The 26,046-nt window shown below is 37.7% G+C and overlaps 1 protein-coding gene across 1 annotated transcript in view; it reads left to right on the top strand.

Moving 5' to 3' along the window:
• Positions 1-26,046, top strand: part of KAT6B (lysine acetyltransferase 6B) — an 84,893-nt gene that overhangs the window by 23,615 nt on the left and 35,232 nt on the right. The window contains 4 exon segments of the mRNA XM_015866809.2: positions 17,208-17,316; positions 23,091-23,206; positions 23,357-23,438; positions 24,354-24,486. Coding sequence (XP_015722295.1) covers positions 17,208-17,316; positions 23,091-23,206; positions 23,357-23,438; positions 24,354-24,486 — 440 coding nt within the window.

Here is a 26,046-nt window from a genome sequence, read left to right as displayed (position 1 = left end):
CCTGCTGAAGTATGCAGTGACCTCACTTGTGGCTGAGTTGTGTAGGTTTCGCTGCAGGCACTCTGAAAGCATTGATATTCCTGTAACCTTTTGAGGCAAGATATGTGTTTAGTATATTAATGAGCTGGTTGAAGTGATGTACAGTAATTTCATCCTTCGGTAAAAACAGATGTGAAAGATTCCGTTTTAATATTTAATCAAGCTCAAAGCCTCTGTTGGCTTGTTTAAGTTGACCTGACAGCATTATACCTGGAAACACTTTGAATTAAACCCTGAGTGCTTGACCTTGTTCAAACAGTTGTAATTTAATAAGGTTGCTGTCTTTATGGAAATAGTGTGGCTAATGGGCAAATCCTTTCTTGGCCAGGGCTGCATTTTTATTGCAGTGGGAAACCTATCTACTCTCAAAAATACCTGATTCAGATAAAGTAAAAAAAAAAAAAAAAAAAAAAGAAGAGTAGAGGAAAAAGAAAGTAGTCAAAGAGCTTTCACTGTGATAGCTGCTAATCCTGGATAGTAGTTTAGGGATGCCAGATAATGCTGACTTACATCAGGCGTCCTCAGTGTTCTCCTGATGGGTCTTTAGCAATTCCTGTGCCATAGCTCATCTCATACCAGAACTTTCCACAGTGTATGGGCACAAAAGCTAGTCCCCAAGTGGTACATGTTTGTATAGCTCCAATAAAGTCACTAGAACTTGAATTAACACAAATGAAAGGCCCTTTGCCTCCTGGTTGTGCTTGCATAAATGTATCTGAATTTTGAAATGTTTCCTGTTGGACCCTGGAAACAAGTACTTAAATGTTGATGGGCAAGTGTTCCTTTCAGGTAATCCCTTATGAGAAGAGGAGGAGCTGGGGTGAAAGAAAAATAATCATCACCAATATTGGTAGGAAAGGTCCTAGGGCAGAAGAGTTGTTATTAGTCACAAAATTTAATGACCAAGTTGGGAGTGAAAGGAGAGTTGCAAAGTTGTCCATCTTGTTAAGCTAAACAGAATGGTAGCATTTACTATTTAAACAAACAAACAAAAACCTCTTTTATTCCTTTTTTTTTTTTTTTTTCTTTTCCCCCCAGAGCATTTCAACCTATACTTCAGTCTTAATTTTAGAGAAACATTTAGGTCAAACATGAGAAAATACTTCATAGTATGCTTATATGTTGCTTCTTTGTGTTTTTTTTTTTGTTGTTGTTGTTTGTTTGTTATCCCTTGCTCCTGCCCTTATGTTTTCTGCATTGGTTACAAAGCTTTTCCTAAGTTATACATAATGGTCTTCTCAGATGACTTAAAAATAAAATTTGTCTATGGGAAGGGGTATGACAGTAAAACTGGTAGTAGAGAAGAGGTATAGGGAGAGCATTCTCTATTGGAGATATAAGGTTTAGATTGAGAGGAAAGAACAGGGATTAGATGACAAAGAATTGCTGTGCAAAGTGGTGAAGGTTGATGTGCATATTGTTAGACAAGTTACATCATCAGGATCAATATCTTTAACTGCATATATATATTTCTATATCTAAAGACTGGTTATGCTTAGAACAGAATAGTTCAAGTCCAACTGCCTGACTACTTCAGAGCTAACAAAAAGTTCAAGTGTGTTATTGAAGTCATTGTCCAAATGCCTCCTGAACACTGACAGACACTGTGGCATCACCCCCTTGGGTGTGATGTGCCTTTCCTGTGTTTGACTGCCCTCATGGTAAAGCAGTTTTCCCTAATGTCCAGGCTGAGCATTTCCTAGGAGCAGAGCCCAACACCTCGCCCTGCTTCCTCTATTCTTAAAATATCTTTTATACCAAAATAGAGTTGTGCTACATTTTTGTCATCAATGCTACAAAACAACATAGATGTTATAGTTCAAATGTACATACTAGTGAGAACTGCATACATTCACAGAGTATTATCATGCATATTACAATGAATGTGTCTCAATGCCAAACAAAATAATTGTTCCCTTAAAACCCCTTTTTCTTGCTTTAGCAAAACAGTTTTTTTATACTTAAATTCAGTAAGATAATTCTAGTTTTTAATGTAATGGAAAACATTACATTGATGTAGGATACTACATTACACCTTTCTTCATATTCCTCGGATGTGATTAATAAACATGATGTGGATGCAGGCACTCTGCACTGCCGTTCCAGAATCTAGTGAAGCATTAAGATGTGCTTGGCTGTGCATTTTAAGGAACTCTGCTCATTCTGATTGATGCCCAAGAGCTGATCAGAGCACTATCGTTTGTTCCTCAATCATCATGTTGTTTTTTTTTCCAAAGGCTTTATAAGCAATGGGGAAATAGTTGAGCAGACTTCTCTTCAACTTCATTGAAGCATAGCTTGTTGTGGGTTGTCTTTGATTTATGGGGGTGAAGAAAGGAAAACACATTTTAAAATGTTTTTATCTGATAGCTACTTACCTTATTGACACCTTGGGTTTAGGGTTTTCAACTGCTTCTGTTGTTTGAGAGCTCTGTCATTTCCGAGTTTGCTTCTGTGATTTCTCATAACCCATGTTCTGTGTAGTAGCTCACCTCAGCTGAGGTCTGTGTTTCTACCAAAGCTCCAGTACGTGCTTGGGGACACCAGTGCTTGGAAGCAGGTGTCAGCTCTGCATGTGTTGGGAACCTGAGGCAAGGCTTTGGGTTCAGTTTGTCTGCATAAAGTATAATTTTGAGGGTTGTGTTCAGTTTGTGCTTTTCCTGTTGAAGCGCTGGCTGATAGCACTTGGACGGTTTATTGCTGTTTGTTTTGCTCAAGGCCGGTGATAATATAGTGATCTTCACCTCCAGCTGTGATACTTGCAGTATGGTCCTTTAGAAGATTATCTTGGCTATTTGCAGGCTTGTGTAAACAAGGTATCTCCATCCAATTCTTCGTGAACGGGTGCCTTTTTAAAACTTGATAACTCCAAATCCTTATGAATGTGAACAGCGAGTCTGACCTGCTGATTAATAACTCCTGTAATGCAGGGAATATATGGAAGTGTTGTTCTTCAGAGCAGTTATTCATGTTTTGATTTTTCAGAATGCATCTGTAGCCAGCTGATAAACATATTTGAGGAAACTTCTTGTGTTGTACTTGTTCACTGAAAATATAGCCCTTTTTCTGGGGCCTACTTATGTGTGAGCAGGCTGGGCTCCACTCAAAATCCTGGAAGCTACTTGGGCTGCATCTGTATGTACCTGTGTCACTGCCAGTGTCTCACTGCGTACTTCCTTTGTTGTTTGCTTATTGAAAGCTAGATTAGTTAGGTATAAAATCAACAGTTTCCTAATGGAAGGAACTGTGCCTCAGGAGAGGGCCAAAGTTTTGACTTCTGTAAGGTTGTTTTGAAATGCAGGGCAGTAAAGTTGGACAGGAGGAAAAAAAATACAACTGCAGCTTTGCAATAGACTCAGATTTTGTTTGTGTGGGAAGTTTTTAGATGTTCAGCAGTGCTACTTTCTCATGGAAATATATAGCACTGGAATCAGCAGAGGTGCTTAAGGTGAGATTGGCCCAATGTACAAGAGATGGAAATATTGGACCTAAAATATTCTTGTAGGGAAAAATGGTACATTGGCTCGGTTAGTGGTTGTTACTATTTTTGCTTTCCTGTACTTAAAGTCACAGCAAAATTACAACGCTAGTCAATGAGTCAGCTGTGTTTTGCACTTCTCTCCTTGGTAATGTTTCACTTGTGGGCTTACTTTGTTCTCAACCAAAAATAATACCAAAGTTTTATGGAAACTGGTGGTGAAGTGAGGCCTTTGGGAACATGGCTCTATCTACAGCTTTGATCTTTTGGGTGGTGGTAGAGGCAGTAGAGTTGAATTCATATATGCTATTGAACTGGATGTTTGTATGTTACTCTTGGTGAGTTGGAGACCATGGAGTACACTGAGAAAGGAGCGTTGGGGTTGTGGATGTGAACATGGGAGATTTAGCTTGAGAATTTGGAGATGAAGAGATAAGTAATGAAGTGAGAAATGAACTTTCAGTAGCTGTGTCATTTGGGAAATAAACTACTCATACATGTTCATGGCTCTAGGTTAAGCTAGCTTTGTTATAAAACTAAATACCTTAAAAATCTCACAGGTTTAAGGGATATAAAATATCTATAAAATAAAAGGGGAACTCTGTGAGTGGGGTTTTTTTTTTTTTTGTTTGTTTGTTTTTTGTTTTTTCATAGCAACAGAGGCAGCTTTCATATTGTTTAGGTAAAGGATGTGGATATTTTGTCCCTTGAGTGCATTGGCAGTGGAATTAGCCAGCCAGGATAGCTATGCACAGTGAACAGGCCACTGAGCTGTTTGGTGTGATTTCTCTGCCCTTTCTGTTCCCTTCTCTCCCATCCTGTTCCCATTATACAAAAATGATTTCAAGAAAATCTATTTCTCTTATTTGTGTACCTTAATGGAAGATGCAACAAAGCTGGAAATTGCTCTATTTGATTTAAAAAGAATAACACGGTTCAGGAGTTGTGTAAGCTCTTCTTTTTTTGGCCACAGACAGATGGAATATCAAGTAGACAGCCCAGATCTTGCTTTGGTTACATTTTTTGGCATGTGTTCTTAAGAGATTACCCCTGGAATTTCTTGTATATACAACTCCTCCACTCCCAGTCCTTTTAGTACAAAGCATGATTCTTGTCTGAAAATGGTATAGAGATATTCTTGATCTGCAAAGCCCTCCAGAAATTGGGGGAGGGGAGCAGAGTGTTTTCCAGTGTTGGGATGGAAAAGTTGAATGCTTATTTTTATAGTACTTATTAGTAAAGTGCACTCACTTGCATTTTGTTGCTGTTGCAAGCTTCTCCATTTGTTTTCCCTTTCTGGAAAGTAAATGCATGCATATATAATTAAAACAGGAATCAGCCTAGGTTGTTTCCCTCAGTAGGGGGTGCAAATAGTTTTACAGCTTGTCATGACTACAGCTTTATTTTCTGAAGGTGCAAGCAATTACCCTGTTGATTTAGCTGTGCACTTGGTATCAATACCCTGTGCCGTGCATACAGAGTGATCAGTGTCACATTGAGTGCTGCATGCTAGGATCCATCTAACATGACTCTCTAACACTAAGCCCAGGGGGGACTAGCAGCATGAACAGCAGTTTGCTTTTGACAGCAGAATGTCCTTGTTGCTATTGATTGGGTTGTTCAGTGAAGTGAAAAGACATTGATCCAGCTTTAAACTGGTAGTTATATGATAATCCTGGAGATGAATGAGTATCAAGTGAGGTACTGCTGGAGGGAGGTGGCATGGGGGAAATCCAATACTGTTGGTTTTTTTCTTTCTGTGGATGTAGTTAATATCAGGCTAATAATACTTTAAAAATGTGTTTTATTATATAGATCTTCACCAAATTAAATGCAACTAATAAATATGAAACAGATCTTTCTGTACAACACATGTAAATAGCAGTCAAATGACACAATCTCCTCCAGGTCCTGGAACGGCTGTGTTTTGTGTGCATCTCTCTAGCCTGAGTAATGGAAGTAATGCTTGGGTTAGGTCTGACTATTCCAGTACTTCGGTGTCTTGTTGGTAGTTTTGTTGCAGCCATTGTTATTTAATTTGCATGCCCCATCTCCCTGAAGAGTTATTCCAGATGTTAGCGCAGTAAAACCAAATGTAAACCAAAGCCTAACAGCCTTCTCTTATGGATGGAAAGAGGAAGTGTGAGCATGTTGGGAATGACAATGGATGATTGAGAAACTGCATCCACCAGCATGCAGAATTGTCATCTAGTAGGTTACTGAAGCAGATGCTGGCCACATCTGTCCCTGTTGGCAGCTGGAAAAAAGGGATTTAATTCCATCAGCTGAACTACCTCAGGAACTTACTGCATCACCTCCGTTACTTGCCAGACTTGAGTAGTGTAGGGGAGAGCACTTAAGTGGTTTCATTGCATGGGATGACTGTAGACTCTATCTGTGCATCACTGCTCCTTTGACCTTGCTGTATGAATGCTGCTGACAGTGGGGATGACTGGACCAAAGAAATAGCTTTATTAGCTTTATTATCTAACGTGCTCCCTAGTAGAATTAAAAATGCAAAGCTTGAATTCAACTTTTTATTGCTCATTGTCAAAAAAAAAAAAAAAGTTCCTCACTTTTAAAGCAAAGTAAATATTTTAAAAGGAAAAAAGAAAAAAAAAAGCATCACTGAAAAATCAGACCGTCTTTCACTTTATGTATGGCAGGAAAAACCCCAGAAGGGCTTGTGGGATGATTCAACAGGGGTTCTCTGGCAAAGGGCAGCGAGCAGATAACGGTTTCTTGAGGATTTACAGGGAATACCTTTTGCCTAAAATGGTTACTTTGCTATTGATTCAACTTCCACCCTATGCTTTCCACTCCAGGTAGTGGTGGTGTTGTAGAGATTATTTCCAGGAGATTCTCTAAATCCAATGAGTAAGGCAGATTTGATTTATTTTTCTTCTTTTCTTAGGAAGCAGTGCTGGAGTAGTGACTGTATGGTTCAGTTAGCTATGATTATGGGCTGCTGAGCAGCATTTTCTCCCAGGAATCAGAAGTCTTCAAATACAGAAAAGAAAGCAGACTGTCTTCCAGAGTCTTTTACCTTTGTCAAGATGCAAAAAAAAATAACAAGTAGGAATTGATGCTAAATGACCAAACCTTTCTATTTCGTCCTGGATCCGTGGATATTATCTATAGTTCTTGTGAAGTAGGAATGTTTATTTCATCATTGTCTTAACTTTAATTAGAAGGGATACTGATATGAAACAAGAATTTTCAAGTTTTGTTACTTAAATCCATGTTTTCCAAACCGTAAATGACCAAAGAAAACACTCCCAATCTTTATCCATTCTTTTTCTGTGTCATTTGTAAGACAGCACTTCATATTTCGAAGACGTAGAAGATCTTGTGATTGAGATTTTGGGAGAAAGATGACTCTAGGAAATGTATCTAGAATCATGGTATTAGCAGCAGATGCGTCTTTTAGCTGTTGTTTTCCCTGTTAGTGGCTTGTGGTAGCTGTTAGAACACCTTCATTCCTTGCTTTCCTGTTTTTAATGTGTCAAGGGATTTGTTTGAGGTTTAGTATATATGTTTTAGAAACGTAAAATCTGAGACTATTATCCTAAGGTACATGGTTTTTATATGATGTAATTAGTTCTAGATCCATCCCAGATGAGAAGTTATTCACTGTTCTTATTGTAATCTCAAATAGGAATATCAGTGAGTAAGTTCTGTGGTCCAGGTATGTGTTTCTGAAGTTCTGCCTCTGCCAAACATCAGTTAAACAGCCTGTCATTAAGAAATAGAAGAGATTAGAATGAGAAGTTATTTTCAGTTGCTGGGTTCATTTGCCAGGTTTGCTTGATTTGTGTATTCTGGCTTTTAAAGTTTAAGATTTGCTGTGTTTTAAGTAATAAAATTATTTTAATGTGTGCAATATTAATACTTTTCCCCTTCCTCTCCCCTTTCTTTATCTTCCTCTCGTCGTGTTTTGTCACTGTCGTCTCTCCTCAAGTATAGATTTATTTCTCATAGAAATACTTGTTTTCTTTGGCAGGACCTACAAGCAAGTCTGTGTGAAATTACATAATGTCTGAAAAGTTATGTTCATGATTAATTAGCCTATCATAAAATGATTTTGGTGTGTGTGGAATAACTAGATCATACTTTTTATTTATTTGGCACTGGTAGTAGGCACTCAGTCAGATCAAGTACTTCAGAGTGCTTTCTATTAACTGCTATATACATTACCTGATTTATATTTGGGAGGTGAAGTATACTTTTTTTATTGGTCAGTTAATGTGAATCTTGCATTCAGGTTCAAATAGACTTTAAAAGAAACTAGCCTTGACTGCAAGCGTGTCTTACTTCTTAGTAATTTATACTTGTTTGCTTAAAGCTGAGCAGCTCTTAAATGGCGTGTTCAAAAAGTTATTACATGAAGCTTAAAAAACAAATAGAATAAAAAAATGGGGAAACTGTGCTATATCCGAACTACATTGACATCAGTGGCACAGTTCTCAGACTGCAGCAGAATCAATATCTCATACAGGGTTTTAAGTCTGGAGAAAACTTTCTTTTTAACTTATACTGCAGTTTTACCTTTTTTTCTCCTTTCCTTTCAAGAAATCTGTTTAGAACATAGTTTAACTGTACCAGAAATACTGACATGCGGATGTCAGATCTTGCAGATGTTGACTTGTTTAGCTGGAGTTCTGTGAGTGATTAATGCTTTTAGGTTACGTTCTCAGCATCAAATTAAAGAGAAGCAAGGTCTGTTCTGCAACTCTTTATGTCAGAAATTAAGAGGTCTGGATTTTAGACAAGCAGCGTTCAAAAACTTTTCTACGCTCTTTAAAAATCCTGCATCCCTTTTGTCATTGAACTGATATCTCTCAAATGCTTGCTTTTGCAAAACTGAGAGAGATGTTGTATTCATCCTAAATAAAACTTAATTTAAATTAGCTTTGCTTTTGAATTTCAGTTTTTGCTCATTTGAGGGCTGCCTTCTGTGTGCTTAGGGAGCCTAGTGTAAGCATTTAATATAAATAGATTATATTAAAAACAAGCAAATTAAGTCACTGAAGGACAGGAGGCATAAAATAACTTTTATGCTTAGAAATAGGCTCATCTTCTTGCTTGTGCCTTGGGGATCCACTGTCTCCTTATTTTGAGTGGTTAAGGGAAATATCGTTCTCACACTGACTTATGAAGGAGCCTGAAGTGTACAGAGAGCCGTAGGGATCAGATTTTTTTTTTTTTAATTGATCTAAAAGATCTCAACAAGAGAGTACATGAAGTAGAAAGTCAACCTCCTTGGCCTTACAGGTTAATCCAGTTATGCAGCATGTTTGGTGATCTAGGCAGGGTAGTTTTCTGTGTGCTGCTGCTTCTCTTTCCATTTGAACAGCACACTTCCTCTGCGTGAAGTAAGAGGCAGTAAATCTAGAAGATCCACTCATGCAGTGGATTCCCACAGTATGTTTTACTTGTGTCTGTTTGCTCTTGTCCCAGCTGTGCTCTGCACTTGTGAAATTAAATCAAAGTGTTGAGCTATGTAGGATTTTGCTGTAGAGGTAGAGTACGATAGGGAAGGCCTCTTTGTTGTAGTGGGCAGTGTCCCTCAACTGTAAATGAGGCTGTAGGTGCAGGTTATTCCATCACTTAATTCTGTTAATAGCAATGGCTCCTTGTTATGCTGAAGTAATCCTCTCGGTGTTGGTGCGAGTTGCTTCACTTCTAAATGCTGCAAGACTTCTCTTTCAAAATTGGGCCAGCACCAACAGTATTGTTAGATTGACCTGTTGGGCTTTTTATATTCTTTCCTTTAGTTAAGCCATTTGATGGAGTGTTTCTTGCCATAACCTGTAGGTCATCAGTTGCTGTTGCTGATGGAGAGCATAACCTTATTGAAGGATGGCTTAAAAATTCCTTGCAATACTAGTTATTGGCTGCTTTGCTATGATGTTTCTTTTTATTTCTGCTGTACTCATTCTGATGCTACAGCTTGCACAAATTCCCTTAGTATGATGGAATGTTAATGTTGTTGGTAGGATGTCTCTTGAACTTTGTGGCTTTTGCTTGATACTGTGCAGTAGGTAGATGAAAACTAGGATTTGGGAGACTGTCTGGTCTCATTTCTAAGAGTCATACAGTACAAATTACTGTTTTTTCTTTTTTATCCACCCATCCCTCTGCTTAAATGTGATGGTTGAAGCGAAGTCTCAACTCTGTTCCCTTAAGAAGGCTTTTATATAATTTTATTTAACAGCCACATTGGAAACCTTTCTAAGAAAAGTTTGGTCTCATGTGAGATATTGGTTTTGTTCTGAGCTGTTTGTGTTCCAGATTGTATATCAGGGCTGGTTATTTTTTTTAGTTCCAGTTTCTTCATGTGGAGATACCTTTCATTTTATAAATACAGGATTTTTTTGTGTAATTGTAACATTGTTTTAATCTTAAGGCAAGGGGAGAAGGTCTTCCATATTGTACATTTCCTATATGCATAAAGAAGCAGGGACCAGTAAAGTAATCTGCTTTATTTTACTTGGAATGCCAGCTCCTTAAATAACTCTTTGGGATGTAGGGTGCCTTTACTTCTTCATTTTTATTATCCCTCTGCCACGGCTTTCAGCAGCTAATCAAGTGAAAAACTGCTATTCTCTTTGCTCTTGTATAAAATGCACTGTATGTACTTTACAGATCTAGCAGACGTTCAGTGACACCGAGTCATGTAAATTTAGAAGTCTGTGAGTAACTTGAAAGTTTTGGCTGTTTGAATAAATTGCATTTTTCCTCCTAGGAATAGAGTTTGGTTCTTGTGTTGGAAAAATAAGCTGTTATTTAATTCAGTTATTTGACCAGCTTTCACCCTTTTCAGAAAGGAGACCAGAAATGAGCTTATTTTTAATTAAATAACAAGTAAATTTGTATTCTCTGTAGCTCACCGGGTTGAGCAGTATTTTAGCACCATTCTTTCCAGCAAATAAAAACCAGTAATGTGACAATGGCAAGGATGGTGGCATGCTGCTGTTCCTTGTTGCCCAAAGGAATATAGGGTGTTAGACCTGGTAATTCTTTAATACCAGGGACTTTATAGGAAAGGTGACAGTCTTAACAGTGATGTTATTTGTATTATGCCCTTAAAATAAATGTTGTGTTAGAAAGAATGTCAAATTCTAGATAAGTTAAAAAATCCTTTACTTAAAACAAACAAACCAAAAGAAAATAACCTGCATTTTAGGGTATCCAGTCCTGTGAAGCCCCAGCTTATAATTTGGTGTGGTGTAACTCAAATTTGGATAGTGCTGACAGTAAAGTAGCCCAAAGAGTAAACTAAATAATAAATGCACATGAGCAACTTAATATGCAATTAAATATTTTTCCCTGAGTTATTAGCATCAAGATAACTAATAATTATCCCATGTCACAATATTAGACATGTTTATGTAGGATGAGTTTGGTAATAAGTTATGAATAAAAATGTGCATATATAAAAACATATAAGTAAACACAGTTTTATGCCAACCAAATGTATGCTTTTCATACTGGAGTTTTTTTAATCTAAGAGCAAGACTTTCTCCAAGGATTGTCAGAATTGGCATTCTTGTTAAATCAGGCTTGTGAGCCACAACACTGCTTACCTGCGTGTGCTCATCTCTGTAACAATTCATCTCAGTTGCACTGTGTTGGTAGTTGTGAGGTAGAGTTTGGAATTGGGAAATAATACAATCCCATTCTAATAACTATGTGTATTTGTGACCAAAAAGAAGTCTCTCAAAACAAATATCAAACTAACAGAACAAACATATACACTAATGGGTTCCATGATGAAAAGGCTGGGAATCTTGTCAGCAGATGAAGCAGCAAGTGATGAGCAGGATTTTAGCAGGATGGGTACCTACCCATTATTAAGTTACCACTGAATTAATATTCCAAGGTGGGCTTAAAGGTGAGATTCATTGGAGGGCTGCAAACTGCATGCAGATGATATGTGATTTAACACTACTTTTCATCATGCATGTTGTGGCATCATGGTTGATGATGTAGAAGGTGAAGTCATTATAGATCAATGTTTTAAAGCTTAAATATATCCTTTTTATGGCAGAGAGGGATTCCACAAGGAATAATGGTAATGTGTGTTGCTCCTAAGGAATCTAGGTTGGATTTAAAGGATTGAGTTTTGCAGGAAAGTGAAGAGCTAAATCTCTTCTAACTTTGAAGGAAGAACTTAAGCGGCATGAAAAGTAAAGATACCACCTGGAATGTGGCCCAGTGCTTTGACTAATGATTACTCTGTAAGGTGTAATGGAACTGTGTAATCTGCATGGCTGGATTTGCAGGAGTGATTTTGCTGAGGGAGCCAATGGACTCTGTCAGAATGTGCATGAAGGAAACCAAGTCAGTTGGTATAATACTTGAGGATATTCTGTGTGACAAATCAAAGAAGTAAGAAGAAATAAAGCAAAGCACTAAAAGTGTCTCTAGAAAAGCCTGAAAAGCTTTTAGCAAAAAAATGAATTTTAAGCTGTGTAGGTTGGTTTTGACATATACAATTAAGGGAACAGAAAAGATGAAGCTTGAAGTTGGTGAAGGAAAAAAAGAATAAAAGAAATTGTTTGTGGAGCATTTCTGATTTTCTTTTTTCAATTTGTATTTTTAAACTGATATTTAAATATCCTGTAAGATGAGTATGAAGATATCTTTTTTTTTAAATTCCAGATGTAAGAAAATGGATCTGTGTTGCTTTTGTGTAGTTTCCTACATAAAGCAATTTACAAGTCTGTTTTGAATTTCACTTATTTTGTCATAGGTTCAGGCCAAAAGCGGAAAGACCCCCATGTGAAATAAGTTATTTCCCATTTACAAGGGAAGAGCCTTCTCTCTGCTGTACTGCTGCCCTGTGTAAAATGTTTGGGTTCTGTAACTGTCTACGTGTACCAAAAGTGTTTTCAGATTGCCAACAATAGTCTTGCATGTCTATTAAACTAGAATTATGGGTTGAAAGCCTTTCCTCTGCAAGCACAGAGGCTTTAAAGCGATTCTGTTAAAAATGGAAGTTGAGTCTATAGAGAACTAGGACATTTATCTGTGCTTCTGGGCTCCTTTCTCCAGGAGGTGTATCCTGTGTTGGTTTTACAACCGAGTGACTTTTAGTTTATTTTTTTTTTTTCCAACATGTATGTTGTAACCAGAAGATGAATGCAATTTAGTTTATATTAAGTTAATTAAGATGACCAGGACTCTGGGGGGAAAAAGAAAGTCCAGTATTAAAAGATTGTTTGTGTTTTCCAGGGTGGGAAGGAGCAGGTGAGTTCTGTGTTCTCATACTCCTGGCTTTAAAAAGAAAAAGAAAAAAAAAAAAAAGTTGTTAAAAGGATAAATATTACATGGAATTGTTAGCTGCAGAACAAGAAAGAAGCTAGCAGTAACATAGTGTGTGTGTGTGTGTGTGTGTGTGTGTAACCAGTGTGTTCAAGTAGAGTTCTTGCCTGGTTAAGAGCTGTAGCTTTCTTACAGGTTGAAGCAGAGATCTGAGAGGTTGGGGGATGCTTCTCTGCTTGCAACACCTGTAGAAGCAGGTCAATTTTTATGTACTTTCAGGAGCTTCCCTCACCATCAGGAGTGCTGGCTAGAAGTCAGATTTCCAGTTTTCAAGACATCATCATATTTTCATTATAAACTTGTCACTGTTGCAGTTACATGCCTTTGGTGGTGCAAAGCCAAGAAGACACAAATGGGTTCACATATACATAGCCTGATTTCCGCACATACGTGAAAATTGAAAGTACAGGAGGGGAGTATGTGAGCAGTGGAAACAATTGTGTATTAAGGAAATGAGAGGGATAAAGCAAAAGAGCAATTAACCATGTACTCTAGAAGTGAAGATGATCATTTGGAGGGAGAAGCTTAAAAACTATAATTTTCCTCCACGCATTATGTTGTTTATTGCCATTAATACATTATATAAAGCTAGTCCGTCCTTCTGTCTTGCAGCTGCTCTTGAGTTAACTTTTTCCCTTCTGCTTTCTGTATGTATAGGACATCCTCTAGTGTTTGCACCATGTCACTATGTTAATGTTTTCGTGCTTCTGCAGTGCTAATAGCTTGTGTGTGCATTCTTACCTTCACTTGAGCATGTGTGTTTTTTACTACATGATGCCTGTATAACTGTAGAACTAAACATGGGACTTAGTGTGTTGTCATCAAGAATTTGTTTCAAAAATCAAATTTCCTCATTTCTTATAATAACTAGTTTCTGAAATGCAGCCTATCTTCTTTTTGTTTGTTTTGGATAAGGAAAGCAACTCATTTTTTTTTCCCCTTATATAATGGATGTAGTAAGAGAATTGTAGCTGAAAGTACAGGTAATACCTTGCCTTGCTCATGATTCAGAGCACTTGCTTCAGAGCACTTGCTTCAGTAGTTCAGACTGGAAATGAGTATCTTCATCTCATTCAGTTTTTGTCTTCCTATATTAATAATGAATTGTTTATTGAAAACACTGACAGGATTTCTTGTTCAAGAACTTCTGTTCTTGAACTCAGGATATGATGGTAAAAACAAAACCCAACTACAGAACTTCTTAAAAGGTAGACAGCCCGTGAAGACAGAGATTGAGCCAAGAACAGTGGGTCTTTATAAATGGCTTCTCTCCTGCTAACTTCAAAATCCTTTCTCTACTGTTTCTGTTCATGAGATAATGACCTAAAATTGGGGGTATCATGGTGAGGGCTTTCTGAAAAGGTGTTGTGAGATACAGTAGTAAATATGAGTGAACATCTGAGGTATTTGAATTATTGGTTGAATTTAATTTCTTAGAAGCATTTGTGAAATTTCTCAGTTCTCCTAATAAGCATGGTGTTTAATGGGAGTAGGACTTACAGCTATAATTGTGTGTACACAGCTAATGCCTGGCAGTTTTCAGACAGTCTGTTTAAATCTGCAGAGTGCAATAGCAATGCAAAGAATAATTTCTTTGCTTTCGATGGGATTCTAGCTGTGGATAGTTTCACATACTCAATAATAAGACTTTTCAGGACTTAAGGTGTGACTTCTGGGGCAGCAGAACATTAGAATGCTGAATGCTTTAAAACTTCCATGGGAATTATAACTGTAGTCAGAAGAACAAACAAGGTCTTCCAGTACAGAAATTAGAATGGGGGGGGAAAGGTTATTTTGGACCAGACTTATGAAACCAATTATTCTGACATAAGGTAACTGAAATCCAGCAGAATTTTAACTAAGGATTAATTGTACACATTGGGAAAGCTTGTTTGCTTCTCAGAATGATGGCTGTGATGTTGTTTGAAATAATGCCTTGCGAGGAGCCCCGCAAGGACTCCCTGGCCTTCATTTGCTTTGTGTTTTGGAAGTTTCCTGCTGCTTGAGAAGTTCTGGTTGCAAGGCCTCTCAGGCTCCAGGCATTGTCATCTCACTGCCTGGCCTCATCCCTTGTCCTCTTGCCCTTGATACTGCTCAGCAGCTTTCTTTCTCCTAAGCCTCCATGAGCTGTGTGTTTACAGGTAGCCACTTCTGACACTGATGAATGTCATGGCCGCCCGTAAGGGTTACCTGACCCATGGGTGTGTGAAGATTGCGACAGTGGGTTTGTGGGATTCTGTAATACCAGAGACGCAAAGGCCTTTGTTTCTTGAGTTTATTCATTGCCAAATACTACAAATCACTGCTGGTAAAGCAAGTATGTACTTGTGGTTATTTACTTATGCGTACCTGTCTGTGTGTTTTGAAGAGTAGCTTTCCCCATACTGCTCCCAGGAGCAGGACTAGCTCACACAGTCAGGCCTTGCTCTGCAGGAAGGCTGTCCTGGTCCATCAGTGTCCCAGATCATCAGTTTGCTTCACCATTTCTTTGTTCTGTGCCCATCAAGGATATCTTGGGCTCCCAGCTGCACTTGTCAGGGATGCTCAGGGTTCTCGGACTAGGCAGTGTCCTTCTGTGTCAGTACTTCCACATGGGTTGCCTTATGTCTGCTGTGTCACTGAGAAACTGGCCAGTCTAGTTTCTGTAAGAGATGAAATAGAATTAACCTTTATTTTGGCTAATAATTATTTTCTGGTGGATAGTGGTACTTGATGACTATCTTTTAGATGGAAACCTAAAGATCAGACTTGAAAAAATGATACAGGTACAAGAACATTTTCTTTGGATTATATGCTGACAGTTAGAAATTATCCTAATCGAGCCAGTTGTGGGGCAGAAATAATATTACCAGTGTAATTCTGCTTTAACTATGCAAGTTAGCACAACATGAAATGAGGTTTTACGTACTTGCTGCCAGTAGCACGTATATTCTTTTGTCAGTAGTTTGGAGATCAGAGCCAATAATGATCACATTTATTAATGTAAATGACTCCTAAATATATACTGGAGCCTGTAAGTTTCTTGAAAACCTATGTGTCAAGTGATAGGGTTTGCAAGCTCTCTATTATTAGGTTTGATGTGGGAACATCAGTCTCTGTAGCACTGAACTGCCAACAACCTTTGTCCTTTATTTTACCTTCAGTTCAAAGAGGGGAGGGAAAAAAAAAAAAAAGAAAAAGAGACAGTGGGGAAAGGGGATTGAAATAGGGAAGTACATGAATGTTGGCGAATGGATGTGTCTCTCCTAGAGCAAAAGGAAAAAAATCGCGGAAAGATAAATGAGATTGTGGACCTGGATTTGTTTCATTATATGAATTGTATGTGATGTTTTATAAATAATTTATCAGAGCAAGCATTTCTGAAATGGCTAAAGCTCTGCTTTGTTAAAGGAAAAGAAAATAGCATGGTTGGCAAAATTAGACTTCCACTAGATTTCAGTTGTTAAAAAAATCTTTAAAGTTATCAATATTAAATTTGAAGCTCTGCTGAAGAAATAGGTGCACACAGTTGTATTTGTTACAAATCTGTCTACAGATGCTCCATGTAGGTTTTCTTATTTATGTGGATGATGAGGTAACTAGTTTCATGAACACTGAAATATAATGCAGAAAATGTTCTGAGATTTAAATCTCTGACGATTTGTCATATACTACATAAGGAAGATGGGGAAGTAAATTTGCAGAGTTTTTTTATTGTTTTGAGGGAGGCAGTTGTGTGTATTACTTGCACATAATGAAAGATTTGCATGTTTGTTTTATTCCGACTGCATGTGATATTTGACAGAACTCATCAGACTAAAAGAAAGCAGTGAAACAAGTGTCTTCAACCTGGTGCTTTCAGAGAGGGGTGCCAGGAAGTTATCAATTGGATGGAAATGTCAGTTTTAAGACACTTTATCGCATTTTTTTCCTCCATCTGCCTCTAGAAAGGAACTCTATTCAGCTGTAGTAAAAGCCAATTTGTATCTTAATCTTTTGAGTACTATTACAGCTGAACGAGCAATTCCGCCACATTCAAAAGTTGAAATGTTACGATAAAGAATTATGTCATGAAGTTCTAACTCTTCCTGGGTTTCTTTCCTTAGTGCTAGTTGGCACTGGAGAAGTTTATGTGGGTTACCATGTAAGAGCATTAATTATGGGTTAACTTCAAGATGATAAACTTTGTTATCCTGAAGTGAGTAAAACAGATGTTCATCTTAGTAATGAATATGTAGTACATCAAAATGTCAGTTAAAACCAATTCAAGTTAATGAGAGAGAAAAGGTTGCTGAGAAGGTTTTGTCTGTGCTCGTAGTTTGAGGAAAAAACTATTTTTTGCTTAATAATGCTAACTATGCCTGTTTGTTTTTAAATCTAGCCACGAGCTGATCCCATCCCGATATGTAGCTTTTGTTTGGGAACAAAAGAGTCAAATCGTGAAAAGAAACCAGAAGAGCTGTTGTCTTGTGCAGACTGTGGCAGCAGTGGTAAGTTGGCTGAATTTACAAATACTATAAATGTTTATACATTAATATGTTTTTAAGGTATTAAAATACTTTTTAAACATTTAAGTGTCATCTTATCTTAAAATATTTTTTAAACATTTGAGTGTCATCTTCAAAGATTGATTGGGAGCTAAAACAGAATATGTAGGAACAGGTGGAAGAAACAGAGGTTTCTCTGGATAAAATTTTATCATGTGGGCAACAACCAGTGAGATGTTTGAGTTTTTGTAGGCGCATATGGTGAGTAAATTCGTGGGGAAGCCATACTTACAAATTGCTGGATTTGTTTGGTTGTTTGGGATCTATGCTTGATCTGAGGGCTCAGGTTTTGCACTGTGCCTCTAATTGATCATCAGAAATCTTGACTACGCTGATTTGTAACATTAACATCTAAGAAGCTGAGTAAGCTGCATAGGGACATGCTTTTGGCAAAGCTTTTTTTTTAAACACAGCTGGAACACACACCAGCAATACTGCTTTTGGAAGAGTTGTGAGCTGCAGTATCTGACTGCTTGTGCTTTCCTATTGTGATCTGGTACACATGGTTGTGTGTAAACTGGACTGAGGAACAAATGTATCTGAAAGGTGACATTAGATCAGTTCTCTCCTCCAGTTCACCGCCATACAACTTTCTGTGCTAAGATGAAAGAGAGGTGCTTGGGAGGGAAGGGAGTATGATCCTCTGAAGCCATTGCTGCTTTTGAGAAGGCTGGAAGTAAAATAGTTGTTTTAGTTTCTTCAAATTCAGAGTGTATATCTATGATGATTCTGTAGGTGTGCAACTGAAGGTGGCTAGTCTTTTGGTACTGCTACATAAATACTCAAGTAAAAACAGAACAATGGATTAAAATGAGATTTTCCATTAATCAGATACACTTTTCATTGTGCGCTTCTGAATCTGTTACCTGCACAGACTTGGGGGGACTGACTTTTGGGAGGGATCTGATAGTGGAATGAAAGGGATTGAAACAAAAAATGGGAGATTTAGGAAGAAATGATCAACGAAGGAAGAAAAGTTTGGAAGAGATTCTTTACTCAGAAAATGGTGAGGCACTGGAACAGACTGCCCAGAAAGGTTGTGGATGCCTCATCCCTTGAGGCATTCAGTGCTGTATTGAACCGGACTCTGGGCAGCCTGATCTAGCGAGTTGTAACCCTGTGTGTGGCCAAGGGGGGTTAGAACAGGGTAATCCCTAATGTTCCCTCCCACCTAAGCTGTTCTATGATTCTTGGACAGATTCCTTTTAACCGAACCAATTTGTTTTCTGGTATTTTAAAGCAAAGGAAATAAGGAAGTGGCTTCACACCAAACCCTACAGACTTGTTTAAACCATCTTATGTATGGCTTACGGGATTCCTGTGCTTTCAAATCTGTTTTTTAGTATTTATAGATGTAATAGGGATTTGTGCTTGGTTAAACTAGTAAGCAGAGTTTACACTGATCAGACAACTTCAGATATCAGTTCCTCTTCTGTTATGTAGTAATCCTCTATAGGTCTAAGAACTGTGGAACTGTGGAAGTCTTGACTTTCATGGATCAGCTTCCATTTGAATTAACACTGATACATTCTCTCTGCCTCATTAAGATTAAATTATCCTTAATTATCTCCTCAGATGCATTACATATAAAGAATGAAATATTGAAACTGCCAATCAGATTGCTGGATGGTTAAACTTCAGCTACTGGTGCCTAACTAAAATAAAACCCAATTTCAGTGCAATATATAAATAACAAAACTTCATTCAAGTGGAGGCTTATTGTAATTGGATTTATAATTTTACACATCGTGGTATTTCTCAAAGCTTACTGTATAGAAAATGTAAAAGAAACTGTGTTGTACAAAGCAAGCAAATTAGTGTTCAGTTGATCAGAGATTAAATTGCAGTGCCCGCTATTGGCTTTGCCTCAGGTTTTTTGCTTCAGTTGTTTGTTCAATCAGGTAACACTTCTGCAGAAACTATCTGGGTATATGCACATCCTCTCTAACAACATTCTTATTTTGTTGTATTTGGGAGAATAATACATTTGGGTAGTGAAAGTGAAATACTTGCTATGTCATTTTGCACAGGGTGTTTTCTAAGGGAGTAAGATCAGGGATATAATATATAAAAAAACAAAAGCAAACATTACACTTTTTCTTCTCCTTCCCCCCTGCTGTCCTTTGGTTTTGAAAAATCAATAGACTTGGGATCCAGAATTAAACTCTATGTCTGTTTCCCAGTGAAGAGGTACAGAAGTAACTGAAGTGCTGCTGCTGATAGATGTTTAAAAGGGAGTTGAAGCTTGAATATGGGGGGGGGGGGGGGGGGAGTTGATTTACTGGAAAGCTATAATAAATACTAAACAAAACAATTGGAAAAAAAGCAGAACAACTGTGGGTATTATCCCTCCAAACAAATAGTATGTTTAGCTGAGAAGGCAAGTGATTTAGTGATTAGAGGTGGGTATGGGGGCCTGGAGGGCAGAGTAGCAAAGATGTTGTCGGTTCAAGAGGAATGGGGACAGAATATATTTGGAACTGAGCCTGCAGAGGTTGCTTTATGAAGAGAAGATAGGGTAGACTTTGAGTGGAAGAGCCCAAGGTGAAGCAGAGGATGTAGTCTGAGGGAGGCCCATGGAGAGCCCCCAGCAGGATTAGGCCCCAGGCCAGAGCTGCAATCCTTGTAAAGGAGCCTGCGGTGGAGCAGGAGGTGTGGGGAAGCTACAACCCATGGGGCTCTGAGCTGGAGCAGTTCCTGAAGGGTGACCCCGTGGTATGGAGCTGTGTTAGAGCAGTGCTTGAACAGATGCAATCAGTGAACAGGAGCCCCCATATGATCTGTTAGAGAAGGACCCCAGGTAGAGAAAGGGCAGGGAGTGACTGTGAAGAAGTGGCAGAAATGTAGCATGAAGGACTGACCACAGACCCCATTCTGTGTTCTCCTCCACTGCTTAGGGGGAAAGAAGTAGAAGAGGAAGGTTTCCTTCTTGTTGTTCTTTGTTATCAATAAGCATATATTATGTAATATATTATTCTCCTTTATGTGAGTTTGACTTGCCTGTGACTGTAATTGGTATCTCCCTGTCCATATCCCACTGCATGAGCTTTATTTTCACGTTTTCTTGTTGCTCTTTAACCCAGCAGGCAGCTCGGCACTGCATAGTCATTTGCTTACCCTCCAGCTCCCAATGGAATGGGAGAGAAAATAGAGGAAAAAAAGAAACAAAAACAAGTAGAATTTGTGTGGTGAGATAAAAACTTTACTAAGAAAATTGAGACAAAAAAAATAATGGTAATAGTGTCTACCATTCTTCAAGTTCTCTTTGCAAGATGTCATTTTTTGTGGATATCCCTTTGGCCAGTTTAGGTCAGCTGTTTCAGTTCAGTCTGTTCCTTGCTCCTTGTGCTTTCTGAGATCTCTTTGCTGGCAGGACAGTACAAGAAGCTGAGAAACTGAAATGTCCTTGGCTCTGTACAGCACTGCTCAGCAACAGTGAAAACATCAGTGTGTTATCAATAATGTTTTTCTCCTGAAGCCAAAACATAGCTTATCTGGAAAAATGTACTGAGTGCCTAAGATAGGTGGACTGATCCTTTCTGCATGAATTTAGTTTACCCTAATTAATAATGCTTTCTACCAAAAAGGTTGTTGGACATAAGCTGGGTTTTTTGTGTGTATTATTTTATAGATTGGTTTCCAGCATTTGTATCTCAAGTTAAAAGCAACTGGAAATATTAGCATATTTAACACTGTACAAAGCTCTTGTCACTAGTGTAGTGATTTTTCTCTTTTTAAAGATTACTAGTTTGTCAAATATTTTGAAGAATGAACAAGACACAAATTTGCAATGAGGAAATCCAAGTGGGCACATTGAAGGGGTTCTTTACTTTCAGAAGATCGAGACATTGTTTTAAGTGTCTAATCTCACAGATCTTTATGGTATTAATGAATCACAAACCTTAACCATTTCTAACTGGGACACATAAGAATGACTTCTAAAGCATTTAATTTTCAGTATGTTGATTTGTAAACTAGAACTGTATATATTCCTCGTGGAAATTGGTGGCCGTCAAAGGCATGAAGAAAATTCTATCTGCCTAAATGCCGTTACTGTTAGCATGTACCTGGGGGCATGCAATACATAGTGAATACATCCTGCAGTTGTTTGTGGTTGCAGGACTTTTGAGTTGCAGACAAAATCTTCATATTTAACCCCAGTAGATATTAATTTTTTTCATGCATTTTTGACTGATAATAAAGTATAACCTGTAAGAGCACTAACAAATGTGTGTTAAGCTCTGTAGTGCTTGAATGAAGAATGTTATGTGTTAAATGTAATGTGATGTGTTTCATGTGCTAACATAGCTGGCAAGTTGTTTTTGATGAAGTGAGTCTGTTATATTGATTATTAATATCAGGGACTTCAGGGAGCTTTTATTCTTTCTTTGTGGGCTTTTTTGAGTGAAGCACTTATTTACAGTTCCTTTCAACAACACTTAACATCAAACTAAACCATATACTTCCATGATGTGTTTCTAACTTTCAAGAGAAATTGTTACTGTAGGTGCACGATCAGTTCTGAACACAAAGGAATTGTTAATTTCTGTTAAACTGTTTGGTAAGAATCAAATGGCAATGTTTGCTAAAATTTTTATTTTTCAGACTTCCCTGGAATTTATTCTTGATTGTTCTTTACTAATAGATTATATCACTACATTTTATTTTGAGAAAGTGATGTTTTTACATTATGTATCTTAAAGTTTAACAAAGTGGATTAGGCCTTGCATGCACACTGTAAAAAGAACCAATTTCAGTGCCAGCTTCAGATTCTTAAGTGGTTTCTGCATTCCATCATTCATGCCTCAGTTTATTAGAAAATGGAATAGCGCGTGCTTGAGGATTACCCTGTGTCCTTGTTCATCATGTTTTAGCTGTGGTGGTTTAAACTGAGAAATAACTAGTGGCTAGAGAAAGTCTGAATTACCACCAGCAGCCTGTTACCTGGAAGAAAGTACTCATCCAGCCTCTGACACTGAGAAGAAAGCATTTTGCGTTTGTATGACATTAGTGCAGCATTGCATTGTAGTTTCAAATATTTACCAAGGTTGGAAAAGACTTCTAAGATTATTCAATCCAATTGTCCACCTATCACCAGTATTTCCCACTAAACCATGTCCCTCAGTACAACACCTAAACATTCCTTGGGCACCTCCAGGGGTGGTGATTGCACCATTTCCCTTTGCAGCTGTTTCTAACACTCTCTCAGGAAAGAAGTACTTCCTAACATCCAACCTGAATCTCCCCTGATACAACATGGATTCGTTCTGTCTAGTTGTATTGTTAGAGATGCAGCAGAATAGGCTAACCCACATCTCATCTTAACTTCCCTTCAAGTAATTGTAGAAAGCAATAAGGTCTCTCCTGAGCCTCCTCAAGACTGAACAATCCTAGCTCCCTCAGCCACTCCTTGTAAGACTTGTGCTCCAGACAATGACCATTGATAGCTATTAAACATACAGTGGAAATAACTTAGTAAAAAGTGCCTCTGAAGGCTATTTACGGGTGTCAGTTGATGGAGAAATGAACTGTTTCTCTTAATAAACAAGTTTTACAGTAGTTTTCCTGTATCTCCTGTCCAGAAGTGAGAATAATGTCAAGGTTCTAGAAAACATAAGTACTTATTGGTGGTTCTGGCTGTATTCTGTTAAGCATAAGAATCAATATTTCTTAAATCTTAAGCTTTAATTCCTTTTTTTTTTTTTTTTTTTTCCTAGGACATCCGTCATGTTTGAAATTCTGTCCCGAGTTAACATCAAATGTGAAGGCCTTAAGGTGGCAGTGTATTGAATGCAAGACATGCAGTGCATGTAGGATCCAAGGCAAAAATGCAGTAAGTTTACTGTTTGATGTTACTGGCTTCTGTTTACCATAGCTCTATACATAGCATGTGTGCAAATACAAACCACTGTTTTGCAACCTCTAGCAATGCTGTATTAAGTCTTTTTTTTCCTCTTCCTCTTCCTTCCCCCATCCCCTTCAGGATAACATGCTTTTTTGCGACTCCTGTGATAGAGGGTTCCACATGGAGTGCTGTGACCCACCACTTTCCCGAATGCCAAAAGGTGATAAAGAAAATCCTTTCAATGAAAATACTTTCATTCACAGTCTTTTCTCATATTAAATGACCAACAGCTCTTGAGCATGCTAATTATTTTTACATTTGTGAACAATCTAGTTTCAGTCATGTTAAAGCCGATAAGTTATTTTTGAGATTTCTGTGCAGAATAGTAAAGGTCTGTGGTTGATTTGCCATGAACAGAGTTGTTTGCCTATTTTTGGAAGTGAAGTTTTGCAAAGGCTGTTGAAAGTGTTTGTAGTGTATAAATCAGCACAGAAATCCTTAAAATAGGTGAAAGAGCCTGCTGCTTCACATGACTTGTAAGGGTAACTTAAAATTCCTGTGTCTCCAGAACCTCCAGTCTCTAGATTTCTGATACATAGTGCCTCTTGTTTCTACTCCCATGTCTTTATGGCTTTCCTTATTTAATGCTAAATTACTCTGACAAGTTTCCCAACTTTTTTTTTTCCCCCCTTAAATCTCGTAGCACTATTATATCTAATGTTAAAAGGCTGATAAATTCAAGTTGTATTTTAAAACAAACTAGATGCGATCTGATATTTCCTTTAGCTCTCACCTAGGTTGCTTTGTAATGAGCATGCAACTTTTTTTCATCTTAGTTTTGCTTTAAGAAAGATCTAGCTATACTGTAAGGAAGGGAATACAGACATTATTCCAAGAATGCTTTTGTGATCTTTTGTGATCCTTCCTCCCATTTTTCCCTCTTTGCATGAACACTTTGCCTTAAGAAATTTCAAGGTAGAGATGGAAAAGTATCACTTATATTTGTCTAGTCTTCTATTCCATGTCATGTGTAAAAGAAAATATTATAGTTACATATGTAGTGTATATCTTGGTAGACATCTCCAGTACAGACTAAATAAATTGTGTACGATTAAATCTTCTTTCCTTTGTGTAGGGATGTGGATTTGCCAGGTCTGCAGACCAAAGAAGAAGGGGAGAAAGCTACTTCATGAGAAAGCTGCCCAAATAAGGCGACGATATGCAAAACCTATCGGACGACCGAAAAATAAACTAAAGCAACGAATGTTGTAGGTTTATCTCTTTTTTCTTTTTTTTTTTTTAATTTTAGTTTACTGTAGTTAGAGTTACCTCTAATATTTGTTACAGGTTTTTTTGTGTTTCAGACTGGGGAAAGTGAGTAATGAATATACTAGTATAGGCTTTCTAGCCCAATGGCTAATGAATTAAGAATTACAGTGGTTATTTTTTTTTACAGCTTGTCAGAACATAAGGCAAAAAACTTTGTGTATTACTTTTGTAGATTCCATAATTTCTTTAATAGAATTTGCAACTAGAGCAAGTACAGTTTAGTCTGTGCAACAATACGTGACATGACTGCCTTTATATGTAACTTAAAATAATTTGTGTTCATACTTAGTGGATAATAGATAATAAATTACATAAATTTAACTTTGGGGGATTGTTCCGTTCAAAGGCTTGTTCAAATGAGTACAGAAATGACTTTAGTGGTTAGTATCAGCTCACAAAATCCATTCCAAAAATCCCGCTGAGTAAACACTACAGAAGTTCTTATTTCAGTGGGACTCTGGAAAAAAGGATTGTTTGAGTTATGTTGTTAAGCTGCCGCTGGTTCCCAAGGAAAGAGGCTGCAGTTCTTTTTACTTATCAGGAATGTGTTTATCTAAGACAAGAGAATGCCGTAATTCCTGTGGAATCTGTCTTTCCAGGGAACCCTGTAACTGAACTTCTTAAGGCTTGGTTTGGAGAATTTTGAAGTTAAGAATGCTGAGTTGAAGTTACACTTAGTGTTTAAAAGGAACAGATTCTTCAATAGCATGTTGCCTTCCATCCCATGTTCCTACCCACATGTGCCTTCTTTCTCCTATTTAAGCGTTTGTTTCGCTCTGTGAGCCTAGCAGCTAAAAAGACTTTATGGCTCTATCTACTGCTCATTCTGTCGTGTGGCTGTGACCAACCATTTTTCTCTACAGTCTAAACCTGTCTTATTCTTCTGAGTTGCATGTTAGCTTCTGTACAGCTGGGCATTTTGCAAGGTGATAACATGCAGCAAATGTATAGAAGTAGAAAATACGTAAATAATAGCAGTACTAGAGTGCAGTGCTGTAGTCGGGTTAATGTACTCAGCAGTGCAGCTTGCTTTATACTTCTTTTCCTATTATCAGGATCTCATTTCGCCTTTTAAACCTGTCTTCAAAAGTTCAAGATACATTGCTCTAGGAAAGTAGTGCAGGACAAGGAGGACAAAGAAAGTGAAAGATGTAGTAGCAGTTGTTCATAAGAACATGCTTTTAAAGGATGAGTGCAGAGGGAAATTTTTTTTTTTTCTTCCTTCTCTTGGCTAAATAACTTCTAGGTATTTGAAAGTTGTTGAAAGTAACTAAAGTGCATTAACACATGGTAATGACTGTGTTTCTTTGTGTCTGCATCTCCCGCTATTGCTAGCAGCACCTTTGGTTTTATCCCTTTGAGAAATCTAAAAGCATTTCCCTGATGTTATGTATCCCACAGTAGGTTTAGCAGGAATGCCTTTCAGATGCGGTAATTCTGCTTCCCCTTTTTCCTTATACATCTGAAAGAAAAGTTGGAAGGGTCATGTGGGTTTTATT

This window comes from Coturnix japonica, chromosome 6 (assembly GCF_001577835.2).
Source record: "Coturnix japonica isolate 7356 chromosome 6, Coturnix japonica 2.1, whole genome shotgun sequence".
Lineage (NCBI taxonomy): Eukaryota > Metazoa > Chordata > Aves > Galliformes > Phasianidae > Coturnix > Coturnix japonica.
This window is presented reverse-complemented; position numbering and strand designations above follow the sequence as displayed.